At 43.0% G+C, this 16,668-nt stretch overlaps 1 protein-coding gene across 3 annotated transcripts in view; it reads left to right on the forward strand.

Annotated features, from left to right (window-relative positions):
* The first annotated feature begins 4,682 nt into the window (after nt 1-4,682).
* Nucleotides 4,683-16,668, forward strand: part of LOC139575465 (nuclear receptor ROR-alpha A-like) — a 340,490-nt gene continuing 328,504 nt past the window's right edge. For all 3 annotated transcript variants that reach the window (XM_071400452.1, XM_071400453.1, XM_071400454.1), the window contains exon 1: nt 4,683-4,991. In XM_071400452.1, coding sequence (XP_071256553.1) covers nt 4,820-4,991 — 172 coding nt within the window. In that variant the 5' untranslated portion in view covers nt 4,683-4,819. The remainder of the gene's footprint in view (nt 4,992-16,668) is intronic.

The raw sequence follows: 16,668 nt of genomic DNA on the forward strand, positions 1-16,668 counted from the left end.
TCTTATCGGCATAGTGGACTTGTATTATATAGAATCACAGTTCAGAAGACAGTCACCCTGGAAACAAAGCCCTTTCCCTGATCTGAACTCTGATACTGGGGAGTATGAGGAAAGATATACAGTGGGGAGAACAAGTATTTGATACACTGCCGATTTTGCAGGTTTTCCTACTTACAAAGCATGTAGAGGTCTGTAATTTTTATCATAGGTACACTTCAACTGTGAGAGACGGAATCTAAAACAAAAATCCAGAAAATCACATTGTATGATTTTTAAGTAATTAATTTGCATTTTATTGCATGACATAAGTATTTGATACATCAGAAAAGCAGAACTTAATATTTGGTACAGAAACCTTTGTTTGCAATTACAGAGATCATACGTTTCCTGTAGTTCTTGACCAGGTTTGCACACACTGCAGCAGGGATTTTGGCCCACTCCTCCATACAGACCTTCTCCAGATCCTTCAGGTTTCGGGGCTGTCGCTGGGCAATACGGACTTTCAACTCCCTCCAAAGATTTTCTATTGGGTTCAGGTCTGGAGACTGGCTAGACCACTCCAGGACCTTGAGATGCTTCTTACGGAGCCACTCCTTAGTTGCCCTGGCTGTGTGTTTCGGGTCGTTGTCATGCTGGAAGACCCAGCCACGACCCATCTTCAATGCTCTTACTGAGGGAAGGAGGTTGTTGGCCAAGATCTCGCGATACATGGCCCCATCCATCCTCCCCTCAATACGGTGCAGTCGTCCTGTCCCCTTTGCAGAAAAGCAGCCCCAAAGAATGATGTTTCCACCTCCATGCTTCACGGTTGGGATGGGTTCTTGGGGTTGTACTCATCCTTCTTCTTCCTCCAAACACGGCGAGTGGAGTTTAGACCAAAAAGTTATATTTTTGTCTCATCAGACCACATGACCTTCTCCCATTCCTCCTCTGGATCATCCAGATGGTCATTGGCAAACTTCAGACGGGCCTGGACATGCGCTGGCTTGAGCAGGGGGACCTTGTGTGCGCTGCAGGATTTTAATCCATGACGGCGTAGTGTGTTACTAATGGTTTTCTTTGAGACTGTGGTCCCAGCTCTCTTCAGGTCATTGACCAGGTCCTGCCGTGTAGTTCTGGGCTGATCCCTCACCTTCCTCATGATCATTGATGCCCCACGAGGTGATATCTTGCATGGAGCCCCAGACCGAGGGTGATTGACCGTCATCTGAACTTCTTCCATTTTCTAATAATTGCGCCAACAGTTGTTGCCTTCTCACCAAGCTGCTTGCCTATTGTCCTGTAGCCCATCCCAGCCTTGTGCAGGTCTACAATTTTATCCCTGATGTCCTTACACAGCTCTCTGGTCTTGGCCATTGTGGAGAGGTTGGAGTCTGTTTGATTGAGCGTGTGGACAGGTGTCTTTTATACAGGTAACGAGTTCAAACAGGTGCAGTTAATACAGGTAATGAGTGGAGAACAGGAGGGCTTCTTAAAGAAAAACTAACAGGTCTGTGAGAGCCGGAATTCTTACTGGTTGGTAAGTGATCAAATACTTATGTCATGCAATAAAATGCAAATTAATTACTTAAAAATCATACAATGTGATTTTCTGGATTTTTGTTTTAGATTCCGTCTCTCACAGTTGAAGTGTACCTATGATAAAAATTACAGACCTCTACATGCTTTGTAAGTAGGAAAACCTGCAAAATCGGCAGTGTATCAAATACTTGTTCTCCCCACTGTATATATATATAATATAATATATAATATAATATATAAGATAATATATAATATAATATACAAGATAATATATAATATAATGCATAAGATAATATATAATATAATATACAAGATAATATATAATATAATGTATAAGATAATATATAATATAATATACAAGATAATATATAATATATAACATCATATATATAAGATAATATATAAGATTATATAATATAATATATAATATACGATATAAGATAATATATACTATAATATACAAGATAATATACAAGATAATATATAATATAATATACAAGATAATATATAAAATAATATACAAGATAATATATAATATAGCAGATAATATATAAGATAATATATAATATATAAGAAAATATATAAGATAATATATTATATATTATATAAAATAATATATACTATAATATATAATATAATATATAAGATAATATATAAGATACTATATAATATATAAGATAATATATAATATAATATATATATTGAGTTTCTGAATCTGTGACTTGATAAATAAAAACAACTATATGGCTATTTGTAATAATGGTAGTCTAATAATACTTATATTTCATCATAATAATAATTAATAATAGGCTAATCACTATGTAAATAGTTTATATTAGTCAGTAGTCCTTGTTATAATGTTATGGTTTGGTCTAAATCCACGTGGGCCGGCTGAGGGGCGTGGTTTAGAGTCGGTAGAGGAAGGCCGAGCCCATCACATCACATGGTGTTGACACTCACAGTGGTGATGGGCTGTACGGGAGGCAGGGGGAATTATTCTTCAATAGGTTACTGGACTATATTTATTATAGTCCATTGGTATCCCACTCATTAAAACCATATTTAGGCGAGTGCCCCAAAAGCGTCTTTATCATATTTTAACCTAAACAAAATCAAACCAACAATTCAATACCGTTTTCACTTAAATCTTAGAATTAATAATTAATTATTGCCATTCTCACACGTAAAAATGATTTGTCCCCAAAAAAACATAGGTAATTATCTTTTCTGTCCATCACAGTCCGTCAGTCTGTACTGTAGGTCTATAGGGTATAGAACAGTATATTTATTATAAACATTATACATCGTCAGTCTGTACTGTATGTCTATAGGGTATAGAACAGTATATTTATTATAAACATTATACATCGTCAGTCTGTACTGTATGTCTATAGGGTATAGAACAGTATATTTATTATAAACATTATACATCGTCAGTCTGTACTGTAGGTCTATAGAATAGTATCTTTAATATAAACATTATACATCGTCAGTCTGTACTGTAGGTCTATAGGGTATAGAACAGTATATTTATTATAAACATTATACATCGTCAGTCTGTACTGTATGTCTATAGGGTATAGAATAGTATCTTTAATATAAACATTATACATCGTCAGTCTGTACTGTAGGTCTATAGAATAGTATCTTTAATATAAACATTATACATCGTCAGTCTGTACTGTAGGTCTATAGGGTATAGAATAGTATCTTTAATATAAACATTATACATCGTCAGTCTGTACTGTAGGTCTATAGGGTATAGAACAGTATATTTATTATAAACATTATACATCGTCAGTCTGTACTGTATGTCTATAGGGTATAGAATAGTATCTTTAATATAAACATTATACATCGTCAGTCTGTACTGTAGGTCTATAGAATAGTATCTTTAATATAAACATTATACATCGTCAGTCTGTACTGTAGGTCTATAGGGTATAGAATAGTATCTTTAATATAAACATTATACATCGTCAGTCTGTACTGTAGGTCTATAGAATAGTATCTTTAATATAAACATTATACATCGTCAGTCTGTACTGTAGGTCTATAGGGTATAGAACAGTATCTTTATTATAAACATTATGCATTGTCAGTCTGTACTGTATGTCTATAGGGTATAGAATAGTATCTTTAATATAAACATTATACATCGTCAGTCTGTACTGTAGGTCTATAGAATAGTATCTTTAATATAAACATTATACATCGTCAGTCTGTACTGTAGGTCTATAGGGTATAGAATAGTATCTTTATTATACACATTATACATCATCAGTCTGTACTGTAGGTCTATAGGGTATAGAACATATTATAAACATTATACATCGTCAGTCTGTACTGTAGGTCTATAGGGTATAGAATAGTATCTTTAATATAAACATTATACATCATCACTAGGCGTCACTTTTTCTGTATGACAGGCTGACTGGGACTGTTCTCTACAGGCTGACTGGGACTGCTCTCTACAGGCTGACTGCTCTCTACAGGCTGACTGTTCTCTACAGGCTGACTGGGACTGTTCTCTACAGGCTGACTGGGACTGCTCTCTACAGGCTGACTGGGACTGTTCTCTACAGGCTGACTGGGACTGTTCTCTACAGGCTGACTGGGACTGTTCTCTACAGGCTGACTGGGACTGTTCTCTACAGGGTGACTGGGACTGTCCTCTACAGGGACTGACTGTTCTACAGGGTGACTGTTCTCTACAGGCTGACTGGGACTGTTCTCTACAGGGTGACTGGGACTGTTCTCTACAGGCTGACTGGGACTGTTCTCTACAGGCTGACTGGGACTGTTCTCTACAGGGTGACTGGGACTGTTCTCTACAGGGTGACTGGGACTGTTCTCTACAGGGTGACTGGGACTGTTCTCTACAGGGTGACTGGGACTGTTCTCTACAGGCTGACTGGGACTGTTCTCTACAGGCTGACTGGGACTGTTCTCTACAGGCTGTGACTGTTCTCTACAGGGTGACTGGGACTGTTCTCTACAGGGTGACTGGGACTGTTCTCTACAGGCTGACTGGGACTGTTCTCTACAGAGTGACTGTTCTCTACAGGGTGACTGTTCTCTACAGGCTGACTGCTCTCTACAGCGCTGCATGTGGACAACCTCTGTACACCCTACTTTACTTTACACGAAGACAGTAGCGCACCAACACATTGCACTAGTTCCAGCCTTCGGTAAAATAGCTTGACACGCTTTAACAGCACGTTATTATTTGACTAGTTACGTTAGGTATTTCGTCGTTAGTTGCTAAGCCTAGTTCACATTTATCAATCGGATAGTTATGGAGATTTATATGGAGTCCTCACCGGACCCTGCTTCCAGTGACGCGGGAAACAGCGTCTCTAAACCGGCTACTCCAGTTATGGACACGCCGGCGAACCTGGAGACCCTCCAAACGGACGACCACCACCAAACCCCTGTTAGAGGACATAGTCGTTCCGGCTCCAACAAAGGTAAATAACCAATATTTAGATGTAATACCGTGAGAATTATTTTTTACAAAATGCTGTGAAATCTGTTGCAAATAAAGGAGAGGGTGGAAGAGCAACTTCAAAGTGCTTTCCTCTGGACTCGAAAGGGACTGAGAGCTCGGTTTCGCTATAGACGCGTATTCTTTCTCTGGTCCGTTCTTTTAGCAGACATGTTATTGGTTTATTGTATTGGATAACAACTAGACAACATTTAACAAAAAGGCCTATACGATTGACATATATCGCGATCACTTGTTATAGTCACGATTTATAGGCGCAGTTGTTGCCTTTTATTAGTTTGCCTAGCTAGCTGCTCTGACATTTTGCTTTGGATATCTTTGCAAACAGTGACATTCATTCCTTCAGTGATACAATGTAACTTAAAAAAAAAAGACTGTCATGAAGTTGAACCCACGTTTCACATTACAGCTGGGCTGACAGTCACACTTTCAAAGTCCACACTCAGTCGCGTCTACTGTGGCGTTACGAATGGTCATTTCCAGTCTCACTAAGTGGATTATTCTTATCCGTGGGTTGTAATTTCCCCCCCCCTCATTGTCAGTATTTGTATTGTATTTAAATATGACATAATATAGACATTGTTTTGACAGTGCAGACAGTATAAAGCCACACCCCCTTCTTCCTGTTACGCAGCGAATTCAAGTTCACGTCCAGTGGACACAATCTGTGTTTAATGTTGACATAACGTTTGGGTTATTTATGTACTGTAGGCTATATGTCAACCGTTCATATATCATGTCAAAAATCCTTCTGTTTCTGTTGCCTGGCCGTTGAGTTACTACAGTGAGCTGGTTCAGATAGCTAGCTGGCTGTTATGTAACAACCTTTGACAGCGACTGAAAATCACAGAGAGATATATCTATTCCCGCTTGCTTTGTCAATGTAAACATGTGTTTCCCATGTCAATACATCCCGTTGAGAATAGAATTGAGGGAGAGAGGGTCTCCCAGTGCTGTCTGTCTGCTGTAAATGTTTATGAACCAGTTTATTATTATCCTCTATAGTGGCTCTTACTGCATGACGTTTTGTCTCTTAAGAATTGTGCTAAATAATATATGATTTGCTAAATCAGCATAACGCTACACGGAAATATCAGAGAGATTGTAAAGTTTGCGTGGCCGTGTAAAAGCAGCAGCATGGTTAGTTGTATGATGTAACAAGGGGGACAGGCAGTTTCACAGGTAATCAGGCTGGCTGCCAGAACTCAGAGACTGGTGAAAAAGGGTTTTGAGTTGGCAGCCTCCGAAGAAGAAGTCTTTCACCTAACCTGCTAACCCACATTTCCACTCTTTAGCCTCCGTTCTGAGAAGATTCTAGACAAGCATCTTGATTGAGGGACTTTTTCTTTTCTTCTTTTCTTCTAGTCTTTCTACTTTCTTCTGTATCAAATCAGAAACCTACATTGTTCGTGGTGAACTGTAGATACGATCATGTGTGAAGTTAGATATATTTCTACCAACTTTGTTATGGGAAGTGTTCCTTCTATATTCTATTGTATTCCATGAAATTGGAATTAGATGTTCAAAAACACAAAACACAACACTGACTAAATTAAACCTCAGTCCTGAGTAGTTTTTTAAATTTTATTTCACTTGGAAATCTGCTGTTTAGCTTCTATAGAGACTTTCCATTCAATCATTCAATTTCAAGTTGCAGATTTTTTCCCTGCCGTCACAGAGAGGCCAAGCTGGGTTAATAAATTAACTTGAAGCGAAAGTAAACACTACTATCTAGACCTGGGCCTCTACTGTACAAGCAGGTGCAACCAAAATAATGCAGCCTGTTCTACATTCTCAACAGAGTAGTACTGTATTGGATAGCATGTAGCCTGTACTATATTCTCAACAGAGTACTACTGTATTGGATAGCATGTAGCCTGTACTATATTCTCAACAGAGTACTACTGTATTGGATAGCATGTAGCCTGTACTACATTCTCAACAGAGTAGTACTGTATTGGATAGCATGTAGCCTGTACTATATTCTCAACAGAGTACTACTGTATTGGATAGCATGTAGCCTGTACTACATTCTCAACAGAGTAGTACTGTATTGGATAGCATGTAGCCTGTACTACATTCTCAACAGAGTAGTACTGTATTGGATAGCATGTAGCCTGTACTACATTCTCAACAGAGTAGTACTGTATTGGATAGCATGTAGCCTGTACTACATTCTCAACAGTAGTAGTACTGTATTGGATAGCATGTAGCCTGTACTACATTCTCAACAGAGTAGTACTGTATTGGATAGCATGTAGCCTGTACTATATTCTCAACAGAGTACTACTGTATTGGATAGCATGTAGCCTGTACTATATTCTCAACAGAGTACTACTGTATTGGATAGCATGTAGCCTGTACTACATTCTCAACAGAGTAGTACTGTATTGGATAGCATGTAGCCTGTACTACATTCTCAACAGAGTAGTACTGTATTGGATAGCATGTAGCCTGTACTACATTCTCAACAGAGTAGTACTGTATTGGATAGCATGTAGCCTGTACTATATTCTCAACAGAGTAGTACTGTATTGGATAGCATGTAGCCTGTACTATATTCTCAACAGAGTAGTACTGTATTGGATAGCATGTAGCCTGTACTACATTCTCAACAGAGTAGTACTGTATTGGATAGCATGTAGCCTGTACTACATTCTCAACAGAGTAGTACTGTATTGGTTAGCATGTAGCCTGTACTATATACTCAACAGTAGTAGTACTGTATTGGATAGCATGTAGCCTGTACTACATTCTCAACAGTAGTAGTACTGTATTGGATAGCATGCAGCCTGTAATATATTCTCAACAGAGTAGTACTGTATTGGATAGCATGCAGCCTGTAATATATTCTCAACAGTAGTAGTACTGTATTGGATAGCATGTAGCCTGTACTATATTCTCAACAGTAGTAGTACTGTATTGGATAGCATGTAGCCTGTACTACATTCTCAACAGAGTAGTACTGTATTGGATAGCATGTAGCCTGTACTACATTCTCAACAGTAGTAGTACTGTATTGGTTAGCATGTAGCCTGTACTACATTCTCAACAGTAGTAGTACTGTATTGGATAGCATGTAGCCTGTACTACATTCTCAACAGAGTAGTACTGTATTGGATAGCATGTAGCCTGTACTACATTCTCAACAGTAGTAGTACTGTATTGGATGGCATGCAGCCTGTACTACATTCTCAACAGAGTATTACTGTAATGGATAGCATGTAGCCTGTACTACATTCTCAACAGTAGTAGTACTGTATTGGATAGCATGTAGCCTGTACTACATTCTCAACAGTAGTAGTACTGTATTGGATGGCATGCAGCCTGTACTACATTCTCAACAGAGTAGTACTGTATTGGATAGCATGTAGCCTGTACTACATTCTCAACAGAGTAGTACTGTATTGGATAGCATGTAGCCTGTACTACATTCTCAACAGAGTAGTACTGTATTGGATAGCATGTAGCCTGTACTACATTCTCAACAGAGTAGTACCGTATTGGATAGCATGTAGCCTGTACTACATTCTCAACAGAGTAGTACTGTATTGGATAGCATGTAGCCTGTACTACATTCTCAACAGAGTACTACTGTATTGGATAGCATGTAGCCTGTACTACATTCTCAACAGAGTAGTACTGTATTGGATAGCATGTAGCCTGTACTACATTCTCAACAGAGTACTACTGTATTGGATAGCATGTAGCCTGTACTACATTCTCAACAGAGTAGTACTGTATTGGATAGCATGTAGCCTGTACTACATTCTCAACAGAGTAGTACTGTATTGGATAGCATGTAGCCTGTACTACATTCTCAACAGAGTAGTACTGTATTGGATGGCATGCAGCCTGTACTATATTCTCAACAGAGTAGTACTGTATTGGATAGCATGTAGCCTGTACTACATTCACAACAGAGTAGTACTGTATTGGATAGCATGTAGCCTGTACTATATTCTTAACAGAGTAGTACTGTATTGGATAGCATGTAGCCTGTACTACATTCTCAACAGAGTAGTACTGTATTGGATAGCATGTAGCCTGTACTACATTCTCAACAGAGTAGTACTGTATTGGATAGCATGTAGCCTGTACTACATTCTCAACAGAGTAGTACTGTATTGGTTAGCATGTAGCCTGTACTACATTCTCAACAGAGTAGTACTGTATTGGATAGCATGTAGCCTGTACTACATTCTCAACAGTAGTAGTACTGTATTGGATAGCATGTAGCCTGTACTACATTCTCAACAGAGTAGTACTGTATTGGATAGCATGTAGCCTGTACTACATTCTCAACAGAGTAGTACTGTATTGGATAGCATGTAGCCTGTACTACATTCTCAACAGTAGTAGTACTGTATTGGATAGCATGTAGCCTGTACTATATTCTCAACAGTAGTAGTACTGTATTGGTTAGCATGTAGCCTGTACTATATTCTCAACAGAGTACTACTGTATTGGATAGCATGTAGCCTGTACTACATTCTCAACAGTAGTAGTACTGTATTGGATAGCATGTAGCCTGTACTACATTCTCAACAGAGTAGTACTGTATTGGATGGCATGTAGCCTGTACTACATTCTCAACAGAGTAGTACTGTATTGGATAGCATGTAGCCTGTACTACATTCTCAACAGAGTAGTACTGTATTGGATAGCATGTAGCCTGTACTACATTCTCAACAGAGTAGTACTGTATTGGATAGCATGTAGCCTGTACTACATTCTCAACAGAGTAGTACTGTATTGGATAGCAGTAGTTCGACAGTATCTACTACAGTTTTCTATATTTGAGTTTCCTTTTATTCCTGAAATATCTCCCTGTTTGGCCTGGCTCATATTTGGCCTGGTCCCAGATCTGTTTGGCCTGGCTCATATTTGGCCTGGTCCCAGATCTGTTTGGCCTGGCTCATATTTGGCCTGGTCCCAGATCTGTTTGGCCTAGCTCGTATTTGGCCTGGTCCCAGATCTGTTTGGCCTGGCTCATATTTGGCCTGGTCCCAGATCTGTTTGGCCTGGCTCATATTTGGCCTGGTCCCAGATCTGTTTGGCCTGGCTCATATTTGGCCTGGTCCCAGATCTGTTTGGCCTGGCTCATATTTGGCCTGGTCCCAGATCTGTTTGGCCTGGCTCGTATTTGGCCTGGTCCCAGATCTGTTTGGCCTGGCTCATATTTGGCCTGGTCCCAGATCTGTTTGGCCTGGCTCATATTTGGCCTGGTCCCAGATCTGTTTGGCCTGGCTCATATTTGGCCTGGTCCCAGATCTGTTTGACCTGGCTCATATTTGGCCTGGTCCCAGATCTGTTTGGCCTGGCTCATATTTGGCCTGGTCCCAGATCTGTTTGTTCCAACTGCTATGGTTGCTTTCATGTGTGGCAAGACAGCACAAACAGAGATCTGAGACCAGGCATTATAAAGTGAAGCCTCAGTCAGATAGCTATCTATAAATGGGAGCTAGTGAGAGAGCTGGGGGGTGTATTCATTAGGAACCAAACAGAACCATACCTGAATTTATTCAATAGAAACGTAACGTTACGTTGCTAAACTTTTTTGAACTTATTGATGGATGTTTACACAACACTGACATATACTGTAGTAAGTGAATCCACAGTGGTTCCTGGGGATGAGAACTAGTGAGTACTGGAGTGTCATATGTTTACACAACACTGACACAAGATGGACGGGGCTGTGGGATTGGTAACAAATGGACCGGAACAGGGTTGGGTTAAAGCTGTAGTTAACCCAATGTAGGTAGTGCAGAAGAGTATAACCCTCTCCTAGTCAGGCTGATGGTAACTTTGGTGCAGTGGTAGGTGTTAAACCCTCTCCTAGTCAGGCTGGTAGTAACACTGGTGCAGTGGTAGGTGTTAAACCCTCTCCTAGTCAGGCTGGTAGTAACACTGGTGCAGTGGTAGGTGTTAAACCCTCTCCTAGGCAGGCTGGTAGTAACACTGATGCAGTGGTAGGTGTTAAACCCTCTCCTAGTCAGGCTGGTAGTAACACTGGTGCAGTGGTAGGTGTTAAACCCTCTCCTAGTCAGGCTGGTAGTAACACTGGTGCAGTGGTAGGTGTTAAACCCTCTCCTAGTCAGGCTGATAGTAACACTGGTGCAGTGGTAGGTGTTAACCCCTCTCCTAGTCAGGCTGGTGGTAACACTGGTGCAGTGGTAGGTGTTAAACCCTCTCCTAGTCAGGCTGGTGGTAACACTGGTGCAGTGGTAGGTGTTAAACCCTCTCCTAGTCAGGCTGGTAGTAACACTGGTGCAGTGGTAGGTGTTAAACCCTCTCCTAGTCAGGCTGATAGTAACACTGGTGCAGTGGTAGGTGTTAAACCTTCTCCTAGTCAGGCTGGTAGTAACACTGGTGCAGTGGTAGGTGTTAAACCCTCTCCTAGTCAGGCTGATAGTAACACTGGTGCAGTGGTAGGTGTTAAACCCTCTCCTAGTCAGGCTGGTGGTAACACTGGTGCAGTGGTAGGTGTTAAACCCTCTCCTAGTCAGGCTGGTGGTAACACTGGTGCAGTGGTAGGTGTTAAACCCTCTCCTAGTCAGGCTGGTAGTAACACTGGTGCAGTGGTAGGTGTTAAACCCTCTCCTAGTCAGGCTGGTGGTAACACTGGTGCAGTGGTAGGTGTTAAACCATCTCCTAGTCAGGCTGGTGGTATACTGGTGTAGTGGTAGGTGTTAAACCCTCTCCTAGTCAGGCTGGTGGTAACACTGGTGCAGTGGTAGGTGTTAAACCCTCTCCTAGTCAGGCTGATAGTAACACTGGTGCAGTGGTAGGTGTTAAACCTTCTCCTAGTCAGGCTGGTAGTAACACTGGTGCAGTGGTAGGTGTTAAACCCTCTCCTAGTCAGGCTGATAGTAACACTGGTGCAGTGGTAGGTGTTAAACCCTCTCCTAGTCAGGCTGGTAGTAACACTGGTGCAGTGGTAGGTGTTAAACCCTCTCCTAGTCAGGCTGGTAGTAACACTGGTGCAGTGGTAGGTGTTAAACCCTCTCCTAGTCAGGCTGGTAGTAACACTGGTGCAGTGGTAGGTGTTAAACCCTCTCCTAGTCAGGCTGGTAGTAACACTGGTGCAGTGGTAGGTGTTAAACCCTCTCCTAGTCAGGCTGGTAGTAACACTGGTGCAGTGGTAGGTGTTAAACCCTCTCCTAGTCAGGCTGATAGTAACACTGGTGCAGTGGTAGGTGTTAAACCCTCTCCTAGTCAGGCTGATAGTAACACTGGTGCAGTGGTAGGTGTTAAACCCTCTCCTAGTCAGGCTGGTGGTAACACTGGTGCAGTGGTAGGTGTTAAACCCTCTCCTAGTCAGGCTGGTGGTAACACTGGTGCAGTGGTAGGTGTTAAACCCTCTCCTAGTCAGGCTGGTGGTAACACTGGTGCAGTGGTAGGTGTTAAACCCTCTCCTAGTCAGGCTGATGGTAACACTGGTGCAGTGGTAGGTGTTAAACCCTCTCCTAGTCAGGCTGGTAGTAACACTGGTGCAGTGGTAGGTGTTAAACCCTCTCCTAGTCAGGCTGGTGGTAACACTGGTGCAGTGGTAGGTGTTAAACCCTCTCCTAGTCAGGCTGGTGGTAACACTGGTGCAGTGGTAGGTGTTAAACCCTCTCCTAGTCAGGCTGGTAGTAACACTGGTGCAGCGGTAGGTGTTAAACCCTCTCCTAGTCAGGCTGGTGGTAACACTCTCACACTGCAGGCAGGGGTCTGTCTGAAGCACTCTACTAGTCAGGCTGGTAGTAACACTCTCACACTGCAGGCAGGGGTTGGTCTGAAGCACTCTACTAGTCAGGCTGATGGACTCTCTCTGGCCAGACTCATGGAGCATTGTGTCGAGACACTTGCTGGACTGTGGTGTCGTGTTCTCCAGAGATTATGTGGAACACTGTAACTGAAGAAGACACCTGAGCTACCTGGAGAATGAAAGCTGTGTCTCTGTCCTGCCTGGAGAATGAAACCTGTGTCTCTGTCCTGTCTGGAGAATGACAGCTGTGTCTCTGTCCTGTCTGGAGAATGAAACATGTGTCTCTGTCCTGTCTGGAGAATGAAAGCTGTGTGTCTGTCCTGTCTGGAGATAGGAAGCTGTGTCTCTGTCCTGTCTGGAGAAAGTAAGCTGTGTCTCTGTCCTGTCTGGAGAATGAAAGCTGTGTGTCTGTCCTGTCTGGAGAATGAAACATGTGTCTCTGTCCTGTCTGGAGAATGAAAGCTGTGGCTCTGTCCTGTCTGGAGAAAGGAAGCTGTGTCTCTGTCCTGTCTGGAGAAAGTAAGCTGTGTCTCTGTCCTGTCTGGAGAATGAAACCTGTGTCTCTGTCCTGTCTGGAGAATGAAAGCTGTGTCTCTGTCCTGTCTGGAGAATGAAACATGTGTCTCTGTCCTGTCTGGAGAATGAAAGCTGTGTCTCTGTCCTGCTTGGAGAATGAAACCTGTGTCTCTGTCCTGTCTGGAGAATGAAAGCTGTGTCTCTGTCCTGCTTGGAGAATGAAACCTGTGTCTCTGTCCTGTCTGGAGAATGAAAGCTGTGTCTCTGTCCTGTCTGGAGAAAGGAAGCTGTGTCTCTGTCCTGCCTGGAGAATGAAACCTGTGTCTCTGTCCTGCCTGGAGAATGAAACCTGTGTCTCTGTCCTGTCTGGAGAATGAAAGCTGTGTCTCTGTCCTGTCTGGAGAATGAAAGCTGTGTCTCTGTCCTGCTTGGAGAATGAAAGCTGTGTCTCTGTCCTGCCTGGAAAAAGGAAGCTGTGTCTCTGTCCTGCCTGGAGAATGAAAGCTGTGTCTCTGTCCTGCCTGGAGAATGAAAGCTGTGTCTCTGTCCTGCCTGGAGAATGAAAGCTGTGTCTCTGTCCTGTCTGGAGAATGAAAGCTGTGTCTCTGTCCTGCCTGGAGAAAGGAAGCTGTGTCTCTGTCCTGCCTGGAGAATGAAAGCTGTGTCTCTGTCCTGCCTGGAGAAAGGAAGCTGTGTCTCTGTCCTGCCTGGAGAATGAAAGCTGTGTCTCTGTCCTGCCTGCAGAATGAACGCTGTGTCTCTGTCCTGTCTGGAGAATGAAAGCTGTGTCTCTGTCCTGTCTGGAGAATGAAAGCTGTGTCTCTGTCCTGTCTGGAGAATGAAAGCTGTGTCTCTGTCCTGCCGGGAGAATGAAACCTGTGTTTCTGTCCTGCCGGGAGAATGAAAGCTGTGTCTCTGTCCTGTCTGGAGAATGAACGCTGTGTCTCTGTCCTGTCTGGAGAATGAAAGCTGTGTCTCTGTCCTGCCTGGAGAATGAAAGCTGTGTCTCTGTCCTGCCGGGAGAATGAAACCTGTGTTTCTGTCCTGCCGGGAGAATGAAAGCTGTGTCTCTGTCCTGCCTGGAGAATGAAAGCTGTGTCTCTGTCCTGTCTGGAGAATGAAAGCTGTGTCTCTGTCCTGTCTGGAGAATGAAAGCTGTGTCTCTGTCCTGTCTGGAGATAGGAAGCTGTGTCTCTGTCCTGCCTGGAGAATGAAAGCTGTGTCTCTGTCCTGTCTGGAGAATGAAAGCTGTGTCTCTGTCCTGCCTGGAGAATGAAAGCTGTGTCTCTGTCCTGCCTGGAGAATGAACGCTGTGTCTCTGTCCTGCCTAGAGATAGGAAGCTGTGTCTCTGTCCTGCCTAGAGATAGGAAGGTGTGTGTCTGTCCTGTCTGGAGAATGAAAGCTGTGTCTCTGTCCTGCCTGGAGAATGAAAGCTGTGGCTCTGTCCTGTCTGGAGAATGAAAGCTGTGTCTCTGTCCTGTCTGGAGAATGAAAGCTGTGTCTCTGTCCTGCCTGGAGAATGAAAGCTGTGTCTCTGTCCTGTCTGGAGAATGAAAGCTGTGGCTCTGTCCTGCCTGGAGAATGGAAGCTGTGTCCCTGTCCTGCCTGCAGATAGAAAGCTGTGTCTCTGTCCTGCCTGGAGAATGGAAGCTGTGTCTCTGTCTTTCTGGCCTGCCCGAGTAGACCTGTCTTGATTGAGTGCACACAGCCTAGTTTTTCATGTAGAAATGATTAAATATAGCTAGAGGCCTTCAGTAAAAGTTTAGATGCAGTTTTTGCCACATAGTTGACAGTAAAAGTTGTTTGCTGTTCTCGATGTGTTTGGTACACGGTGACCTTGTTTATACTTTAAACTGGGTGATGATGTTCTGTACCTCCTACAGCAGCCCCAACCCAGTGAAGTGTCCCTCTCACCAACTGAGAACTGGTTTAGTGTTCTGGGTCACAATTATTTTGGGCTGCAGTGAACCCCTCAGTGGCTCAGTGGGTTGGCTGGCTTTGGAAGGTCCAAACCTCACCGGTGACAGAGGCTGGTTCCATGGTTTGATATGAATTCTGTAGTAGAGTTGCATGGTATACGTGAACGTTGGTACTTTTTCCTGAAAAACATTTCCATACTTCTATCAAATATGTCTAACGTCATCTACTGATCTTAAGAGAGGATCAAGTCTGTTTATCAGCTCAGCCCATGTCCCCTTCAGGGAGAGAGCACCGTGCCTGGTCCAATCATACTGACTCTAGTCTGTCCTGAGGAACCACTGGGAGTCTGGACTGTATCGTGTTATCTCCTCTCTCATACTGACTCTAGTCTGTCCTGAGGAACCACTGGGAGTCTGGACTGTATCGTGTTATCTCCTCTCTCATACTGACTCTAGTCTGTCCTGAGGAACCACTGGGAGTCTATCCTGAGGAACCACTGGGAGACTGGACTGTATCATGTTATCTCCTCTCTCATACTGACTCTAGTCTATCCTGAGGAACCACTGGGAGTCTGGACTGTATCATGTTATCTCCTCTCTCATACTGACTCTAGTCTGTCCTGAGGAACCACTGGGAGTCTATCCTGAGGAACCACTGGGAGACTGGACTGTATCATGTTATCTCCTCTCATACTGACTCTAGTCTGTCCTGAGGAACCACTGGGAGTCTATCCTGAGGAACCACTGGGAGTCTGGACTGTATCATGTTATCTCCTCTCATACTGACTCTAGTCTGTCCTGAGGAACCACTGGGAGTCTGGACTGTATCATGTTATCTCCTCTCTCATACTGACTCTAGTCTGTCCTGAGGAACCACTGGGAGTCTGGACTGTATCATGTTATCTCCTCTCTCATACTGACTCTAGTCTGTCCTGAGGAACCACTGGGAGTCTGGACTGTATCATGTTATCTCCTCTCATACTGACTCTAGTCTGTCCTGAGGAACCACTGGGAGTCTGGACTGTATCATGTTATCTCCTCTCTCATACTGACTCTAGTCTGTCCTGAGGAACCACTGGGAGTCTATCCTGAGGAACCACTGGGAGACTGGACTGTATCATGTTATCTCCCCTCTCATACTGACTCTAGTCTGTCCTGAGGAACCACTGGGAGTCTGGACTGTATCATGTTATCTCCTCTCTCATACTGACTCTAGTCTGTCCTGAGGAACCACTGGGAGTCTGGACTGTATCATGTTATCTCCTCTCTCATACTGACTCTAGTCTGTACTGAGGAACCACTGGGAGTCTGGACTGTATCATGTTATCTCCTCTCTCATACTGACTCTAGTCTGTCCTGAGGAACCACTGGGAGTCTATCCTGAGGAACCACTGGGAGACTGGACTGTATCATGTTATCTCCTCTCTCATACTGACTCTAGTCTGTCCTG

This window comes from Salvelinus alpinus, chromosome 5, assembly GCF_045679555.1.
Source record: "Salvelinus alpinus chromosome 5, SLU_Salpinus.1, whole genome shotgun sequence".
NCBI lineage: Eukaryota > Metazoa > Chordata > Actinopteri > Salmoniformes > Salmonidae > Salvelinus > Salvelinus alpinus.